We start from the raw sequence: 16274 nt of genomic DNA, 5'->3' as shown, positions 1-16274 counted from the left end.
AATCCTCATCATACAGCTGGTCACGTCTTGTTCAGTCCCCTCGATACGATCCGTCGAATCCCATGTCAAAGTATCTCCCTCCCCTGGGCGACCTCCATCCGAAGCTGAATCACAATAAGTATCTCCAGAGTCACCACAATGCCGATTTGATCGAAGACTACGACGATACAAGTGAGATCCAATTTGAATACGAATTGGGTGATGCCAGTTCGTTCAAGCGGAAACGCGCTGAGCAGTATCAGTTCCTCGATATGCCGGGCGAAATGGTAATATCCCGCTTATCTACTCCTCGATCGTCTTTCGAATCGACAGGTTCAATGTCCAGTTAATCTTTTGGTTGCCAATGCATGTTAGAGTATTTGAGGACGGTTCTTTGTATAATTATCTGCAAAAGGGTGTCGGATTTTCAGGAGTTTTTGGTGTAGTTAATGGAGCAAAAAATCAAGAGCCATGTGGTCGTGTACATGAATCGTGACAATATTTACTTAAGTAATGTATAATCATTCAAATATAGGCAGCAAACCTATGCGAGCTTATGGAACAGGATCGTACTTTTCCCTGGACATCACCTACCGCTGTATTTGTGGGTCGACCCTACAACCCTATCATTGCGATCACGGTATGTCAAAATCGGTAGGATATCGGATTGAAGTTTGAACCACAGGGAACATGACATAGAAGCATCAACTTCGCCGAACAAGAAGAGTTCGCTAACTGGCGACTGGAGTGCAGTTGGGCAACGCCATACAGCTCGCCTGGGTAAAGGTGTTGAGTCTAAAAGTATCCTGTTGCCGAAGCAGGAACAGCTATGAAAGAAACTCAACCGGAAAAAGGTACCCTACTGCCATCTATGCGATAGTTTACGGGCAAGTCAACGATCCAGCGATCCCGTTTAAGACTTGCTCCCGAGTCGTTTTTTTCCGGTCGACACAGTAATAGAAGCCAAATAGAAGCGAAGTACGACGTAGTACATGACAGGAAACTGATTTCAAGAGACTGGCATGGCCAAGTACAACATCAGCGCATCAGATCAATTATTTACTAGATAGATTAAAACTAGAAACTGGATTAGAGCGAGAGTGGGAGATATTATGACGGTCGAGTAGAACATTGCTGAAACAGGAAGTTGCACGTAAAACGGAATCATTCAAGGGAAGATAGCGGATATTTTTTCTAGAAGTACCTCATATTTCTGATTACGCAATACACCCTGGACGACGTAATTGTAAACATGGGACCCGCGCGACTGCTGAGAGTCGCTGTGCACGCCATGAAATACGTAGTGACGGAAGTCAATTAGTGCGGATTTCATTCCGTGCGCATTGAATTTATGCAGACTGAATATTTTCACACTTGCGCCGTAATCGTCATTGTATATGATGAAATGAAGCTGTAAGCCACTGATGTTCTAAGGCTTCCGAGCTCGGCTTAGGGCTGTACTTCCCGGTAGCTCGCTGATTGATCACTGGGGCCACTCGTATGTAAACGTTTGTGAGTACCGTTCACCGTGTTGGCTGCGACTAAGAAAGCTCTCCATCTATTTTGATTTCGCACCTATATTCAACAAACACTCGCTAGCTAGCTATACTTATAGGCGTATATCCTCCTTTCGACTATCTCTAGTTGGTTAGATCAAGTCTCAACGAGCCTGCGCGATCTGATCGGGCATGGAGGACAGGTCGCGTCTTAGGTCCCCGACATTGTCACCAAGTAGCATTAAGCGAAGCTCGTCGCTGGTTCGACAGAAGATTGAAAAACTTCGAGAAAAAAAGCGACGAAGGCATTATGATCGAGGAGAAGAAAATGGTGAAAACGGCGGGGAATCAACGAAAGGGACGTTTAAAGTCCTCAGCGAGCGACGCGATAGCATAGGGAGTAATTACTCCGCATCTAGTTTGAGCGGGAGGTGAGAAACATTTTTGATCAATACGCAATGGATATATTCGCAATTGAACTATTTGGGTGAGGTAGACTAATTTGCCGTAGTGGTTCGGAATACCTGTACAATGGTGAATCTGACCACCGAGGGGACGAAGACACTTCGTCGCCCCCTACTCATGCTTTGACTCTACCGTCACCACCGCCGACTCCGCTTGAACCAGAAATTATTACCAGTTTTCGTAAGAAGCAAGCAACTGCAAGTGATGCGCCTACAGCAGACTCCGAAGGAAACACAAATGGTAATGTGGCTGGTCCTGATGTCGATAGCAATAATAGGGCAAGCGGTATCCAATCTTCCAACTTGCTCACTGGCAACGCATTTTTTTCAAATATGTTATCAGCTGCACAAAATACATTTTCAAGCTTGACTACCGGTGCAGCCGTTAAAAAGGATCAGCAGCCAATCTCGCCCGGCAATCGGCCCAAGGCTGAGACGGAGCCGATCCCGCGGAAGTCTGGCGAATTTGACGCCCCGATTACTCCGTCAAAAGCGGTTGCTACTCTTGGAAGGGGAGAACTATCTCTGTCGAGCATATTAGAGCTTAATGGGACAAATCCTGAGCTAGGGAGCCAGAAGCCCTTAGAGGAGCAGCCACAGACTTCGGAGAGCGCTTCTGTGACGCAATTATCGACACAAGCTACTGGTGCCGAGCCTGTTGCACCAATGGAGAGATCAGTATCTATCGCTCGCTCGCCTTCTAAGCGTCGGTCAGTATCAGTCCAGAGGCGACGCGGATCATCCGCTAGTCAGTCCATCCCTCCAGTAATTTCGCCATTAATCGCCCCAGTCGCAGCTCCAAGGTTTACAGGTTTTGCCGTCGCAAGTAATAAGAGAAACAGGGATTTCCATCAGTTGTTCCGATCAGTTCCAGAAGACGACTATTTGATTGAAGATTACGGTTGTGCCTTAAGTCGAGAAATTTTACTTCAAGGCAGGTTATACATATCAGAGCAGCATATTTGTTTCAATTCCAATATTTTCGGATGGGTTACCAATTTGGTTATATCATTCGACGAGGTAATGGCTATTGAGAAGAAGACCACAGTCGGTCTGTTTCCTAATGCGATTGTTATTCAAACATTGCACGCAAGAAATGTATTCGCCAGCTTTATATCAAGAGATAGTACATACGAGCTAATGTGTTCGATATGGAGGAATGGCGAGCAAGCAGCCTCCTCCGACTCTTTGGATGAGAGCGGCAGTGAATCAGAGGGGGACCTTGATACATTTGGTGGAGAAGAGTCCGAAGGAGAAAGCGTTGTCGAAGATGGCGAGTCAGAAAAAGTATCAGGTGATGTCTCTGAGAATGCTACTGGCGGAGAGGATATCGGGCCTTTAAAACATCCTCCTACTAAATGTGCGTGCAAGGCCAACGAGCATTATGAGAAGGTTGTCTGCGATTCGTCGTTTTCTGTACCGATCGGTCGTATATGCAATTTGCTTTGGGCAGAGGACACCACGTGGATCGAATCATTTATGAAGAACGTTTTAAAGGTTATGGAGTTGACGACACCAACACCATGGTCGCCGTTCGACGCCAGCGGAAAGAAAGCACGCACATTTAATTATATCCGGCCACTGAATGCCAATATCGGACCGAAGCAGACCAAGTGCTTGGCTACGGAAACCATCGAAAACTGGGAATTTGAGAACTACGTTACGGTAGTTGTATCAACGGTTACACCAGATGTTCCCAATGGTAGTATTTTCGTAACTAAGACACGGTATTGTTTAACCTGGGGTGAAAATAATACCACTCACATGCTGATAACATGCGGTGTTGAGTGGAGTGGAAAGAGCTGGATTAAAGGTTAGCATTTGCTTTTACTCTCTCCGGCTGGATAATGGTGGCTAATTGTAAGTAGGCCCAATCGAAAAAGGTGCAAATGATGGCCAACAGCAAGTCGCCAACCAACTCGTCGCTGCACTAAACGAAGAATTTCAGCCCAAAGCCAGAAAAGTCAAAGGACGCAAGAGAAGAGGTGGCAAGCACAAGGGAGCTATTGCAGCCGCTGCGGAACGCGAGACTGCCAAGAAGGAGGAGCCAATGTCCCTTTTGGCAACTATCATGAGCTTGTTTGGATTGGGATCGGATGGCACGTACATCACATACGTTGTTATCGCGTTGTTCGCCGCCTTACTTATCGCTTCTCTTTGGCTGATATTCAGCGGCGGAAAGACAGAAAAGACAAGTAGATGGGATACATTGTGGGATATGGAAGAACAGAGCCTATGGGAATGGCTCGAAGATCGCACAGGTCACGTCGGCGCAACTATGGGTACAAAATCGCACTCAAATAGTACACCTGTTCGTCCAAAAGGCTGGCTTAGTAGACGTGAGATTGAGGAAGCGATTCAAATCACGCAACGGCGACTTGATCTACTGAGGAAAAAAATGGAGAATTATGACGGATAAGTTTTGAGTTCGTTCATGTGGCTATAGTGTGCATTGTTTCATTTATTTTGGGAATGTCAATGTTGGTATTTTTCAAGTGCATATGGTGTTTAATCTGTTAATGGTAGTTTGTACCCCAATATATCTAATGAAGTTTGTACGCTGAAGTCCGCGAAATTGATTGCCGCATGTCCTGCGGCGTTGTCCATGAACTTTTAACGTTAGCGGTGTTATCTTAGACTGCAGGAGGGGGATAAGGCTGTAAATGTGGCAACGTTCCTGACTCAAACGAAGGCTGGATTATACTTATTGCCGACCAGGACTGCAATGAACCTTTTACGGTCAAATATAGTATCGTTTTCTTGGCCTATTAGCTAGGATGTCGTAAAGAACACAGATAGCTACGGGAATAACATAATCTGGTAGACTAGAGTGTTCGTCGGCCCGGATGCTGCAAACCATGTCTTCGTCCTGAGCACATTGAGTTAAGGTTCGACTGGGACTGATTTTTATTACTCAAACAAATAGGCGGTCTTGCCTCCGGCATTGCTGAACTCAACACGCACTTTCTTGTACATTTTGGTTATTTAATGGTGTACTGATCAAAGTTATATACAGAAAGTGGGTTTTAACTTCGAATTCCTTAGAGCGAATATACAATGGCCGCCTCGAATGCCACCAACGAAGGAAAAGTTGTCATGATTGACAATTATGATTCGTTTACATGGTATGCTTGTCCTCTACGCCTATTTTTTTTACGAACCACTGCTACTAGTGAGACAAAATGTTAACTTACTATAAAGGAATGTGTACCAGCTACTATGTCAAGAAGGTGCTGATGTGGCGGTTTATCGGAACGATCAAATTACAATCGACGAGCTCGTGGCGCTGAAGCCCAGTCGCCTAGTTATATCTCCCGGACCAGGGCACCCACTTTACGACGCGGGTATATCACGGGATGCAATTAAGTATTTTGCTGGCAAGATACCAGTTTTAGGAGTGTGTATGGGCGAGTACGTACTCACACATTTGTTGTATGTCTCAACAATAGCTACAGTGCTAATGGCGTCAATTATAGGCAGTGCATTTTCTCGGTTTTTGGCGGCACTGTGTCATCAGCAGGGGAGATAGTCCATGGAAAGACGTCCACTGTAGAGCATGATGGAAAGGGCATCTTCACCGATGTCCCTCAGCAAGTTGCAGTAACGCGTTACCATTCGCTTGCCGGGACATACGACACTCTTCCGGACTGCCTAGAAATAACTGCACGAACGATCAATGGTATCATCATGGCTGTGCGTCACAAGATATACACCGTCGAGGGTGTCCAGTTCCACCCGGAAAGTATCCTAACGGAGGCCGGTAACCTAATGATTCGCAACTTCTTGAACATCCAGGGTGGCACTTGGGATCCGGCTGTGAATGCGAAGTCAGTGGCTAATGGCAAGGTCAATGGCAAGGCTAAACAAAGCATTCTCGACGAGATTTATTCTCAGCGACGACTGGATGTTGACGCTCAAAAGCAGCTGCCAGCTTTCACCCCTTCGAATCTCCTCCAGCTCTACGACCTCGGAGTTGCCCCTCCTCAAATTGATTTCCCCGCTCGTCTTCTCCAGTCCCAAACTGCTCTACTTGCCGAAATAAAACGAGCGTCGCCGTCAAAGGGCGAGATAGATGCTCTTGCAAATGCGGCCGCTCAGGCACGCCTGTATGCTCTTGCCGGTGCCTCAGCTATTTCGGTCCTAACCGAGCCGCATTGGTTTCAGGGTACCATTGAGGACATGCGATACGCTAGAATTGCTATTGACAGACTGCCAAACAGGCCAGCTGTACTTCGTAAGGAGTTCGTGTTTGATGAATACCAAATCCTCGAGGCCCGGTTGAACGGTGCGGACACGGTTCTGCTTATCGTCAAGATGCTAAACGACGAAGAGCTTCCACGGCTGTACAAGTACTCAAAGTCGCTCGGTATGGAGCCGTTAGTGGAAGTCAATTCTGCGGAAGAGATGGGACGTGCTATCGAGCTTGGTGCGAAGGTCATTGGGGTAAACAATCGTAATCTACATTCTTTCGACATTGACTTGGGTACTACTTCGTCACTTGTTTCAATGGTTCCCGATGGTACCATATTGTGCGCATTGAGCGGAATTTCTTCCCGCTCGGATATTGAGAAGTATCTTTCGGAGGGAGTGCGCGGATTTTTGGTTGGTGAGGCATTGATGAGAGCGCCCGATACTTCAGCATTTGTTCATGAGCTGATTGGGTAAAGCCTGATTGAAGAATATAATATAGAGATATTTTGAGATAGATTGGCAATTAATAAATGGTTTGGTTTGGTGTAATTTTAATATACTCATAACGTAATTGGATGAGATATGTTCATAACCGTCAAGAAGTGCATGGTTATTCTATAACGGACGGCTGACGCTGAGGTGCATCTGTTCCAACAAAATGATGCGGTGACACAACACTAACTGCTTAACGCTGGTGTAAAAATTCGCGATTGTGGGCTGCAGAACTGATATGGTGCGACTGGCGGTATTTTGTGGGCATAGATGCCTTGCCACACTCCTTATTCTCTCCGAACTCGAGAGGGATGAGTCAAATAGCTGCCTTCGTATCCATGCCCTGATAAATGGAGAAGTGATCCTACATAGTAATATATCGTCTGAAAAAAGGGTGTGCGGCTCATAAAAAAACCTACTTGCCTTACTGCGAAAAGTTCGGTCGAGGCCCAAGTTGCTAGTCTAAGTCCACCCGACCTTCCGTCCCTAGCTACAACGCAGAGATACAATGCCTGATTGCTATATCTGCTGCAAGGATGGTCGAATCAATTCTACCGAAGCGTCCAATCTTGGACTCCATAGCAGAACAATTCGCTGCGCATACTGCAACTGACGTCTCCCACAAGAGATCAAAGACTAATAACAAGCAGAGTGCAGTTACCGTTCACATGAATCATCCCCTTGGAATAAGGCCATTCGGAAACTTGATCTTGTGTGATAATGACGCGTATTTTTCAAGTACCCAGATTCGGGTAAAATTCCTCGGATATTTTGCAATTTTACCGGACGAGTTGATTTCGATGGTGTTGCAGACGATTGGAGCCACCGAGTTGCGGAGGCTGGGATATTCGAGTCGGATATTTAGCGCGTTCGCAGCCCAAGATGATTTATGGAAGCAATTGTTTGTAAGGTATGGAGTACTAACTAATGTGGGACTTCTTTATGGAATTGTACTAACTGGGATTTCATAGTAGGGCGAAGTCGCCTCAGAGATGGTACGGCACATGGCGCCGAACGTATCTAGAAATCGAGGAGGAGAATGAGGCAAGATTTCAATGTCACGGATTTTACTCGGATACATTGTACAGACCATTCTTTTGTGCGTCATGTAATTTGACAGAGTACTTGCAGACCTTGCGGTCTACTCTATCAGATTCAGCAACGATTACACGTCTGTCGCATTGCCCTTCAAAACACGAGTTCGACACGCACTGGGCATTCAGGCCGTTTATATTGGAACAGCAGATATGGCCCACGTGGACTATTAAAGATTTAGAACGAGAGTACGGCTCGTTAACATTCATTCAAGAGTGCGTTCAATGGAAACTTGCGGTTTATTCGCAGTATATGCAACATAATACGGATGAGAGCCCGCTGTATCTTTTCGACCGCGAATTCGCCGATAAGACTAAACTGGCCGCGGAATATAAGGTTCCGGACATCTTTGCGGCCGATTATTTCAACGTTCTGGAGTCTATTCGACCAGATTACCGATGGCTCATCATCGGTCCTGAAAGAAGTGGCAGTACGTTTCATAAGGATCCCAATGCGACATCGGCGTGGAACGCAGTCATTGAAGGAGAGAAATATTGGGTCATGTTTCCGCCGGACGTCCTACCGCCTGGAGTATTCACATCGGATGGTAAGTAAGATCTGTGCTCATTGCCTAAGCCAATGCCTAACTTTATGGAGATGAAAGCGAAGTAACAAGTCCGCTCTCCATAGCTGAGTGGATACTTGGATTTCACAGAGCGGCCATGTCGACTCCAGGGTACGTCGACGGTTTTTGTAGGGCCGGTGAAGTATTGTATGTCCCTTCAGGTTGGTGGCATCTCGTGGTCAATCTGAGCAATACGGCCGCTATTGTAAGTAATCACTGTACGGTGCTCAGAAACGTTCTAATAGGCGCTAGACGCAAAACTTTGTACCACTACCACACGTAATGAGCGTATTGAAGTTCTTTCACCATAAGAAGGACCAAATCTCCGGATTCCGACAATCACAATCGCCAGACCACGATGATGAAAATGAGACGCCAGAGATGGATATGTTCAGTATTTTCATACAGAGGCTCAAAGATTCCAAAACTCTACCGGAGAACACTATCCAGAAGATTGATGAATGGTCAAACTCGCTAGGAGAGTCAAAGTGGACTAAATTAACCGACGGAAAGGAAGATTCTTTCAGTTTTGGTTTTGGGGAAGACAGTACCGACGAGGAGTCGTAAATTCCAAATCATACATTACTTATTGCTCAAAGGCTTCGTTACCCCTTACTACATTCTTCTTCCTTGTTCACATCTTCACATCAGTTTCCATGATCCAGGTAGCATTTCTCTCACGATTTGTTTCCGTTGAAACTATATATTCCGCCCTTGTCCGCGACATCGACCGAGATCTTGCTCTCTTCGATGGTGACGCCGTCCACCTCAAGACCGGCATCAATGTGGTCACCTGGCACCACAGAACCGACGCCCTTAGGAGTACCAGTGAGCACAATATCGCCTGGCTCAATGGTCATGACACTAGAGATAGCCGACAGAAGCTCTGGAATCGGGAACATCATGAGGTTGGTGGAATCCTTCTGGTTTGGTGGGTACTTGCCGTTAACGGAGAGGAAGAGTGTCACATCGGCGGGGTTAGGGACTTTGGCCTTAGGAATGAAGGCCCTATCGGGCATGGTTAGAAGTTATAGAGCAAACATAATATTAAACATACGAGATTGGCAAGAAAGTATCAAAGCCTTTAGCCGTGGTCCAGGGGAGACCTTTCTTCTTGATTTCTTCCTGGACGTTCCGAGCAGTCATATCAATCGCGACAGTGTAGCCTTGAAACAAGTAGTTAGACTTTAGTATGCAATAATCTTCTTCAACAACATAGAATACCGGCAATGTGGTCAAGAGCCTCCTTCAAGGCTTCAGCGGGAGACTTATTTTTGTAATCGAAGTCCCTCATTGTCTTGCCCATAACCAACGCCAATTCGACCTCATAATGCATATTCACGCCCGTAGGAGCCAAAATCGGACCTTTTCCAGGAAGCAACATCGACGACGGCGGCTTCAAGAAAAAAAAAGGCTGTGATGGCTTCGCATTGTTGAGCTCCAAGACATGGTCGTAGTAATTTCTGCCAATGCAGACGACTTTTCGGCATTTCTCTGCGAATAGTGTGCTCATACTGGATATATTAAATAACTTAACTAAATTTGAATGCCTGAGAATCACTACTTGTGTCGAATTGCCCAATTTCGTGGAGAGTTCGCATTGGACGAGGGAAAAGGGTCTCATCCGGTACTTCCCGAACCATAACTTGCCCCTTCGGGCGGAGATAAAGGCTTACGTAACCACTCGCTGTGTGAATCCGAGCCTTGTCCCGAAATGTCTATGGATTCTCACCGATTACAAGAATCAGTCAGAAGTGCTCGATACTTTACGATTATTGTGTTAACAGTCTCGAACTAGGTCAATCGAACCCAAGTGCTTCTTAATTAACTCTACACGCTATATATAATATACAATATTCTACTATTTCCTCCTTTCTTCCTCCACCCATCTGATAAATTCAATGAAGAGGTTACTACTATTAGCTAGCTTCTTATCCATGGCCCACTTCTTCATAAAATCGGTATAAATTGTCATGAGCTTCGACAGTACTTCGGGATGGTCTTTACCAGCGCCTGATTTATACAGCAGTTTGCATAAAAACATCGCCACAGCTGCGCAAGCGTTTGTATAAGTGCTGCCATTAGTATGAGCGGTCTCGTTCAGAACCGCAGTCAAGAGCTCATAGATGTCATCGGTATGAGATACTTGGAACTGAGCACGAGAAACCTCCGTTCGTATAAACAAGTACGTACGAGAACGTATCCCGTCATGTGTTGTTGTCTTGATCAGTTTAAGCAAGGGCATGATCATCGATATTATCAAATGGCCCACTTTCTCTGAGACGTTGGCTGTACCTGTAGCTGTTTTGCCTGCAAATGATCGGACGAAAGCGTTGAGCATGTCCAACGTACGTGTCTTCGCAAAGACCACATTCTCTTTGGCTTGTTTCTCGAGTTTCTTGCGAGACGCGATCGTCTGCTTGTTGTTCGATCCCGAAACACGGTCCTTGAAAAGCACAGCAATGTGATGATCTAAGGCAAGCATTTGCTCATCGGTCATGTCTTCTTCGCTTCCCGAATCAGAATCTGCATTGTCGCCGGAAATCTTTCGCTTTTTGCTGACGTCACCAACGCCAAGCACTTGACTCAACGCTTCTTCAAAGTTTTTATTTTGAGTGTCCGACTGCGCAGTACCAACGTCTTCCGTGTCATCGATGCTCACACTGTCGCTGTCGTCATCGTCGTTGCCTGCACTATTGGACGCATGCTCATCATCAAAACTCTCTTCATCCTCTTCATCCTCTTCATCCTCATGTTCCACATCCACCTCATCGTCCTGAACATCAAAGAGCTCGTTCTGCCCACTTAAATTCTCTTTGGCCTGAAGAACGTTGTAAAACAGTTGTAGAGCCTCCTCGTCAATAAGGTTCGCAAACCACTTCATAAGATTCTCGCACGTTTCTTTCAGTACCGTCGACTTTTTTGTCGAAAACGCTAAAATCATCTCGACTAGGACCGGCCCAACATTACCCTCAAGCAAGTCTTCCTCCTCCACACAATCAAGATTAGAAGAGATGCTCTCAGATGCATTGACTTTCCGCTTCTTGTTCTTCCTAGCCCGATTGTCGTGGTTCTTCAGATTTTGACTGCGCTCCTTGAGAATGTCGTTGGTTATGGTACTGCCGAATTTAATCACATCTTCCAGTTCTTCATTCACAGCAGAGCCGGTATAGATGAACAAAACAATTAACGAAATGAATATTTCGATTAAATTAACCTTGGGATTAGTGGACTCTCCAGATTTCTGCTTTCAGATTAGTACTTGACGATGAAGGGCTGTAAATATTTTAGTTAACTCACCAACGACTGGAGACCGTTCAATATTTTTGTAGCTTTCTTAATTAAGGTCTGATCGACAGCGTTCACAAGCGTGTACCTATCCTTGTCAACTTCCAGTTCTTTTAGCACCTGTACTGTGAGGTATGGCCAGCTCAACTGATGGTCGTCACCATCCGCAAGGGGTTTTTGCGTGTTCTCGCCAATCAGGAACGTCATTGAGCTCTCTAATCTCTGTTTCGCAAGAACGACTTGAGGCTGAGCCAGTTCCGGCGCAGCATAAAGTTCACTCGTGGGGTCAATAGTCTTGAAGCAAGCTGTCCATACAAGTAATTTAATGGCAGATTTTCGCCAGGTAGAAGACGTGAACGAGCGTTGCCGAGTTGACCTAAGAAGCTGAAACACGATCCCGATAATTTCTCGACGTAGATCACCAATGGATCTTGCCGAGTGTTCAAGAACTTGTCCTGTCGGTCTGAGATATAAATCTTCCAGCATGTTGTATGTGCCATCTATTAAAGCTTCATCAACTGAGTACTCAGCCACAATTGACGACAGGGCCGATAATGTGTTCTTGTCAAACGTTGGGACATGACTTAAGAGAAGCTTCCAAGTGACTGGAACATCAAGCGGATGCTCTTCGCATCTGGCTTTGACAGCGGCTGCAACACGCTTCACGGCGAATGAGCGGAGCCTGTCATTTGATGAGTACGCGTACATCTCATCTCGCATAGTCAATTCCCGCGAAACATTCCTAGTAAACAGCTGATTGAAATAATCAAGATCGACGGTTCTGATAAACACGGCCAAAATGTTGCAGCCTGTAATGCATTTATCATTATTGTCATAGTCAAGCTCTGTGACGAAATATTTGGAATCAACCTTTGCCCATATCATCTGAAGTGGCACAGTCTCCGCCTTATATTCCTCTGTTCCTGCAGCAGGAGGATTGTGCGTGTTCGGCGTAGCATACATATTAGCGATGGCGTCCCATACACAGTGCCGCCGTTTTCGCCAGCTGTGAATCTGCAAATAAGAAAAGTCGCTTTCGTCGGTTCCAGTGAGCTGTTCAAGGCTGGGAGAGCGCACATTCAATTGGGCCTCGTTAATGATTCTGCTGAGCATATCAAAATTCGAGCGTGCTAGTGGATTGGCGTAGTTCCAGTATATGTACTTGTTCTTTTTCTTCTGGCCCAGTGACTTATCAAAATTTGTACGAGAGCGAATAGAAAGATATACCGCTACTCCTTCTAATGAAAAGTATGTTTTCTTTTCGTCTGCCAATCGGCGTATAATATAAAACTGAAGGCCCGAATCGACAAGACGGTCTGGCAGTGTGATAAGCGCGTTGCAGAGAATTGCGAATGCCAGTTCGCGTACAAATGTGGCGCGTTCAGCAATTTTAAAAAGAATGTCAAACATGCTGTTGATATCTGTTGACGCGATTTTGGGGTTCGAGATTAATTTATTGTGAGAAAGGTATGTGTGAACTGCGAGAAGCACTTGCAACCCAGGCACTTGTCGGTCCTATGAATCGTCAATACATGGGAACATATGCCCTCAAAAAATAGTAACTCACAGTGCCATTTGGCTCCTTCATAGGGATCTTATCCACCGCCAACATCTTACAAAACTGCTTAGTGGACATCTCATCCCGAATTGTATATAAAACCTGATGAGGTAAATCAGCATCGTCTCGACGAATTTCCACTCACAAATACTAGCATACATTGCCCAACAGATTCGAATAACCCAAGCGGACTGTTCGCTGAGGCGATCCAACCCCGGACAGTAGTCGCTCAATAGCTTGATTCCATTTCAATAAATTATTCTCCTTGATCAAGCCGGTTAGGATCTCATCGGCTGCCAACTCGCGTATGGCCGCAACAGACTCTCCCAAACGCTTGTAAAGCTCGACTGGATATTTGTCTTCTCTTGATGACATGACTTCCACATCGGCCATTCAAGTTATCAGAACTGCTTTGGAAACAGTCCGATAGTTTCGATCTCGTCTGGAAATCATGTGTCGAGACGCGCCGCTAATTTTCAGCATCCCCCTGAAAAACTGAGACATGGTACAATGCCCATCATAGATGTCATCCACTAAACTTATTGAATTGGCCGCGGCACCAGTCTCGACCCACAGAATCAATTGTAATCTGCAAGCGATTGATCTTAGCGGCGAGAACGAGCCAGTCGCGCTCGTACAGTTATTGCGGGACCAGTTCCGATGACGATAATACGATCTACATGGCTTTTAGGGCCTAACAGACAGATATTCTTACAATCGCGATGCCGGAATTATCAGCTTGTGATCGCGAAAATGCATTCGATCTCGAAGTGTACAGGACATGACAATAGGACTGCAGTTCGCTGGTATTCACAATCTTCTTCTGACGGAGACCCGTTATCAGGCAGCGCAGGCGAGCCTACAAATGGGCAAGACCGGAGGCAGGGACGGCAGTCGCGTAAAGGGAAAGCAAGCTCTCAGTCGACCTCAGTTTCAGTGGACTCAGCGTCAGAGATGATATCACAAATGGACGCCACGAGTTTTGCAATGAGAATAGAATCGTCTGATCCTTTATCGTCAGCTTCAGAATTTAAGGCATCGCAGGCGGAGAGAAAGCCAGTGCGTATAAGTCCCGAACAGCGGGACAAAATCGGCAAGAATCTTGAAAAGGCAGTACAAAACACGCAAGAAATTCGATCCTTGACGAAGCCAAGGATCATTGCGTCCGTCACAGCGAATAGGGTTCGAAGTCTACTAGAACTTTTGTTCTCATCTCCGCAGCCAGCTCAAAAACGAGTTCTGCCTACATACAATGCATTGGAGCGAAAAGAAGTGGTCACCAGGTCGTCGGATACTGACGTGGACGACGCAAGCTATTTTCCTGAGTTGGAGAAGCTGGTGGAAGATAATCGAGCCAGTGAAGAATTTCCGCATCACCAAAATCAGGATGTGACGACAAGTACGTCAAGACACTATGGATTCATAGACGTTGAAAGAAAGGCGTCCTTGCCGCAAGGTATATCATGCGCGCCATGCTGGCCACTCTGGCATTTTTATTGACTCCCTACAGAAATAAATCAACCAACCAGAGCTCTTTTCGTGGACGTTTCGGTGCCGACTCTACAAAAGAGCGACTTTGTCCGGCTAATAGGAATAGACCCGGGCTGTGGTACAAATGATGAGCGAAAGCGAGCTCGGGAGTTTTTAGACTACCTTGACTTTGAATGTGAGGTTTAGTTGCGCGCACTGCGGTTATGTATTAACAATATTCACAGTCAAACAAAAACGCGAAAATCTGAATCGAAGGAGAGGATACTATTTACGATTTAAAACAGTTGAGGCGGCAGAACTTTATCAGAAGAGAACAAGCTCAGTAATACTTTACGGAAAGCAGATGAAAGATAGAACTAGGTTTGTTAGCGTCGGCGTCGATCGCCGTGATTTCAGATTGAAAATGATTGAGAATAGTGTTGGACGCCGGTCGGGAGGTAGATATGTTTTGTTGCATGACCTCCCGTTGTCTGTTGCCCCTGAGGAAGTGCATAGAAGGTTGTCTGAATTTGCTCTTGATGGTGAGCCATCTGAAGCTATCAGAAGTCTATCGTCGTATGTTACTGCCCAGAGTTGACGCTGACAAGCTATATACTGACTTCTCCTTACGCAGACAGACTTCCCGTTCGCGATACCTTGTTCGAGTAGTGTCGGAAGATGAGGCGTTCAAAGTCGTTCTGAAGCTGCAAGGGATGCCATGGTTTGACAACGGATTTGAAGGGATTTTTGTCGAAGTAATTGATTGATTGGAAATCAGACTTTGGAGATGATCTGCACTACAGCTTGCTATAAAATGCGTAAGGAACCACTCCTCCGTGATTATGCAAAATGATTAAGACAGTCCCCGCCTACGCGATCTGGCTGAAAGTAAGGAGTGTACGAGCCGGAGAAAAGCGCAAACGCAGAATACGCAAATTTAGTAGTCGGATACAAAGAGGTAAAATGTGAATAATGGCCCTGAAATTTAGGCTACTGCCTGCGCTGCGGAACGCTTTGTATATGCGTCATAGATATATCAATAGACAAATCCTTAATATTTCTCACAAACATGTTTATTTTGGCCGTCTATAGATTCTCTTTGTCGGCGATCTGCGAGATAGGGTCACGGGATGCACTGTTGGTCAGGTACGGGGTGAGGGTGAATGGTGCATGAATGGATCTTAAGTGTCTGCAAAGGAGATTTTTTATGGTGAGCCTTCAAAATCCGGTTTTGCTATATTCTATTGATTGCCGGTATAGCAAATCTGGAGCGGGCGAAGATTAGTCTTAACTATAAAATATATGGGCACCCAGAGTATTGTATCCTATTTCTGCCTCCTAATTATTCCAAGCAACCAGCAGCCGAAGCATCGAGCTAGCTTCCATTTTGACAACCGTCAACCGATTTATCTACATATGCATATAGTATTGCTTCGTCATCCCTACTTTGTCATTTTGTCATTTCCGCCTCGGTAAGTTTCAGGGGTAATCGCAAGTGCCATGATTGGCGCCGTTATGTCGCAAAAAACCAGACGCATGCACACGTCATTGACAAAGTGGCTGAATGAGGTTATCAGACTAATGTCGCGCCTGCAAAAATACTACACCATCGCTGTCCCACATCTCTTTCACTCTTTCTCACCGCATCATACGCTCCTCAGCACCGACAAACACTT

General features: G+C 45.8%; 6 protein-coding genes across 6 annotated transcripts; 4 read left to right on the top strand and 2 right to left on the bottom strand.

The window, feature by feature from the left end:
• Positions 1 to 1474: 1474 nt before the first annotated feature.
• V1513DRAFT_449161 (uncharacterized protein) lies at positions 1475 to 4508 on the top strand. The gene is made up of 3 exons (XM_066898640.1): positions 1475 to 1906; positions 1987 to 3752; positions 3808 to 4508. The coding sequence occupies exons 1-3, from the start codon at positions 1668 to 1670 to the stop codon at positions 4356 to 4358; spliced, it is 2556 nt and encodes an 851-aa protein (XP_066752200.1). The 5' UTR covers positions 1475 to 1667; the 3' UTR covers positions 4359 to 4508.
• Positions 4509 to 4656: 148 nt separating this feature from the next.
• On the top strand, positions 4657 to 6691 carry V1513DRAFT_417936 (indole-3-glycerol phosphate synthase-domain-containing protein). Its single transcript, XM_066895883.1, has 3 exons — positions 4657 to 5064; positions 5141 to 5350; positions 5416 to 6691. The coding sequence occupies exons 1-3, from the start codon at positions 4997 to 4999 to the stop codon at positions 6602 to 6604; spliced, it is 1467 nt and encodes a 488-aa protein (XP_066752199.1). The 5' UTR covers positions 4657 to 4996; the 3' UTR covers positions 6605 to 6691.
• A 467-nt stretch (positions 6692 to 7158) lies between these two features.
• Positions 7159 to 8849, top strand: V1513DRAFT_426594 (uncharacterized protein; the record flags this gene model as incomplete). The annotated part of the gene is made up of 4 exons (XM_066896176.1): positions 7159 to 7532; positions 7594 to 8264; positions 8315 to 8487; positions 8535 to 8849. 4 exons carry the CDS (start codon positions 7159 to 7161, stop codon positions 8847 to 8849), a joined length of 1533 nt encoding a protein of 510 aa, XP_066752198.1.
• V1513DRAFT_449156 (uncharacterized protein) lies at positions 8758 to 9876 on the bottom strand. The gene is made up of 3 exons (XM_066898639.1): positions 9507 to 9876; positions 9340 to 9448; positions 8758 to 9290 (listed from the first exon to the last, which is right to left on the bottom strand). Exons 1-3 carry the CDS (start codon positions 9793 to 9795, stop codon positions 8960 to 8962), a joined length of 729 nt encoding a protein of 242 aa, XP_066752197.1. The 5' UTR covers positions 9796 to 9876; the 3' UTR covers positions 8758 to 8959.
• Positions 9877 to 10060: 184 nt separating this feature from the next.
• On the bottom strand, positions 10061 to 13572 carry V1513DRAFT_449154 (DNA polymerase phi-domain-containing protein). The gene is made up of 4 exons (XM_066898638.1): positions 13288 to 13572; positions 13138 to 13230; positions 11583 to 13085; positions 10061 to 11526 (listed from the first exon to the last, which is right to left on the bottom strand). Exons 1-4 carry the CDS (start codon positions 13519 to 13521, stop codon positions 10144 to 10146), a joined length of 3213 nt encoding a protein of 1070 aa, XP_066752196.1. The 5' UTR covers positions 13522 to 13572; the 3' UTR covers positions 10061 to 10143.
• A 129-nt stretch (positions 13573 to 13701) lies between these two features.
• Positions 13702 to 15560, top strand: V1513DRAFT_480414 (uncharacterized protein). Its single transcript, XM_066900331.1, has 4 exons — positions 13702 to 14584; positions 14639 to 14794; positions 14844 to 15174; positions 15233 to 15560. Exons 1-4 carry the CDS (start codon positions 13789 to 13791, stop codon positions 15363 to 15365), a joined length of 1416 nt encoding a protein of 471 aa, XP_066752195.1. The 5' UTR covers positions 13702 to 13788; the 3' UTR covers positions 15366 to 15560.
• Positions 15561 to 16274: the final 714 nt, after the last annotated feature.

The sequence above is a fragment of the Lipomyces chichibuensis genome (assembly GCF_038497645.1).
Source record: "Lipomyces chichibuensis strain CBS 12929 unplaced genomic scaffold V1513scaffold_29, whole genome shotgun sequence".
Lineage (NCBI taxonomy): Eukaryota > Fungi > Ascomycota > Lipomycetes > Lipomycetales > Lipomycetaceae > Lipomyces > Lipomyces chichibuensis.
The sequence above is the reverse complement of the archived record's forward strand: the minus strand, read 5'-3'. Positions and strand labels throughout refer to the sequence as shown.

Excerpts from the sequence above, each read along its gene's own strand:
- V1513DRAFT_449156 (XM_066898639.1), bottom strand. The coding sequence starts at position 9,795 with ATGAGCACACTATTCGCAGAGAAATGCCGAAAAGTCGTCTGCATTGGC. Across the intron at positions 9,449-9,506 it reads GGCTCTTGACCACATTGCCG|GCTACACTGTCGCGATTGAT; the intron begins GTATTCTATGTT and ends ACTTGTTTCAAG. Across the intron at positions 9,291-9,339 it reads GATACTTTCTTGCCAATCTC|GGCCTTCATTCCTAAGGCCA; the intron begins GTATGTTTAATA and ends CATGCCCGATAG.
- V1513DRAFT_449161 (XM_066898640.1), top strand. The coding sequence starts at position 1,668 with ATGGAGGACAGGTCGCGTCTTAGGTCCCCGACATTGTCACCAAGTAGC. Across the intron at positions 1,907-1,986 it reads GCATCTAGTTTGAGCGGGAG|TGGTTCGGAATACCTGTACA; the intron begins GTGAGAAACATT and ends AATTTGCCGTAG. Across the intron at positions 3,753-3,807 it reads TGGAAAGAGCTGGATTAAAG|GCCCAATCGAAAAAGGTGCA; the intron begins GTTAGCATTTGC and ends AATTGTAAGTAG.
- V1513DRAFT_449154 (XM_066898638.1), bottom strand. The coding sequence starts at position 13,521 with ATGGCCGATGTGGAAGTCATGTCATCAAGAGAAGACAAATATCCAGTC. Across the intron at positions 13,231-13,287 it reads ATTCGAATCTGTTGGGCAAT|GTTTTATATACAATTCGGGA; the intron begins GTATGCTAGTAT and ends TTACCTCATCAG. Across the intron at positions 13,086-13,137 it reads TGAAGGAGCCAAATGGCACT|GACCGACAAGTGCCTGGGTT; the intron begins GTGAGTTACTAT and ends GACGATTCATAG.
- V1513DRAFT_417936 (XM_066895883.1), top strand. The coding sequence starts at position 4,997 with ATGGCCGCCTCGAATGCCACCAACGAAGGAAAAGTTGTCATGATTGAC. Across the intron at positions 5,065-5,140 it reads AATTATGATTCGTTTACATG|GAATGTGTACCAGCTACTAT; the intron begins GTATGCTTGTCC and ends CTTACTATAAAG. Across the intron at positions 5,351-5,415 it reads TTAGGAGTGTGTATGGGCGA|GCAGTGCATTTTCTCGGTTT; the intron begins GTACGTACTCAC and ends CGTCAATTATAG.
- V1513DRAFT_480414 (XM_066900331.1), top strand. The coding sequence starts at position 13,789 with ATGACGATAATACGATCTACATGGCTTTTAGGGCCTAACAGACAGATA. Across the intron at positions 14,585-14,638 it reads AAAGGCGTCCTTGCCGCAAG|AAATAAATCAACCAACCAGA; the intron begins GTATATCATGCG and ends GACTCCCTACAG. Across the intron at positions 14,795-14,843 it reads AGACTACCTTGACTTTGAAT|TCAAACAAAAACGCGAAAAT; the intron begins GTGAGGTTTAGT and ends CAATATTCACAG.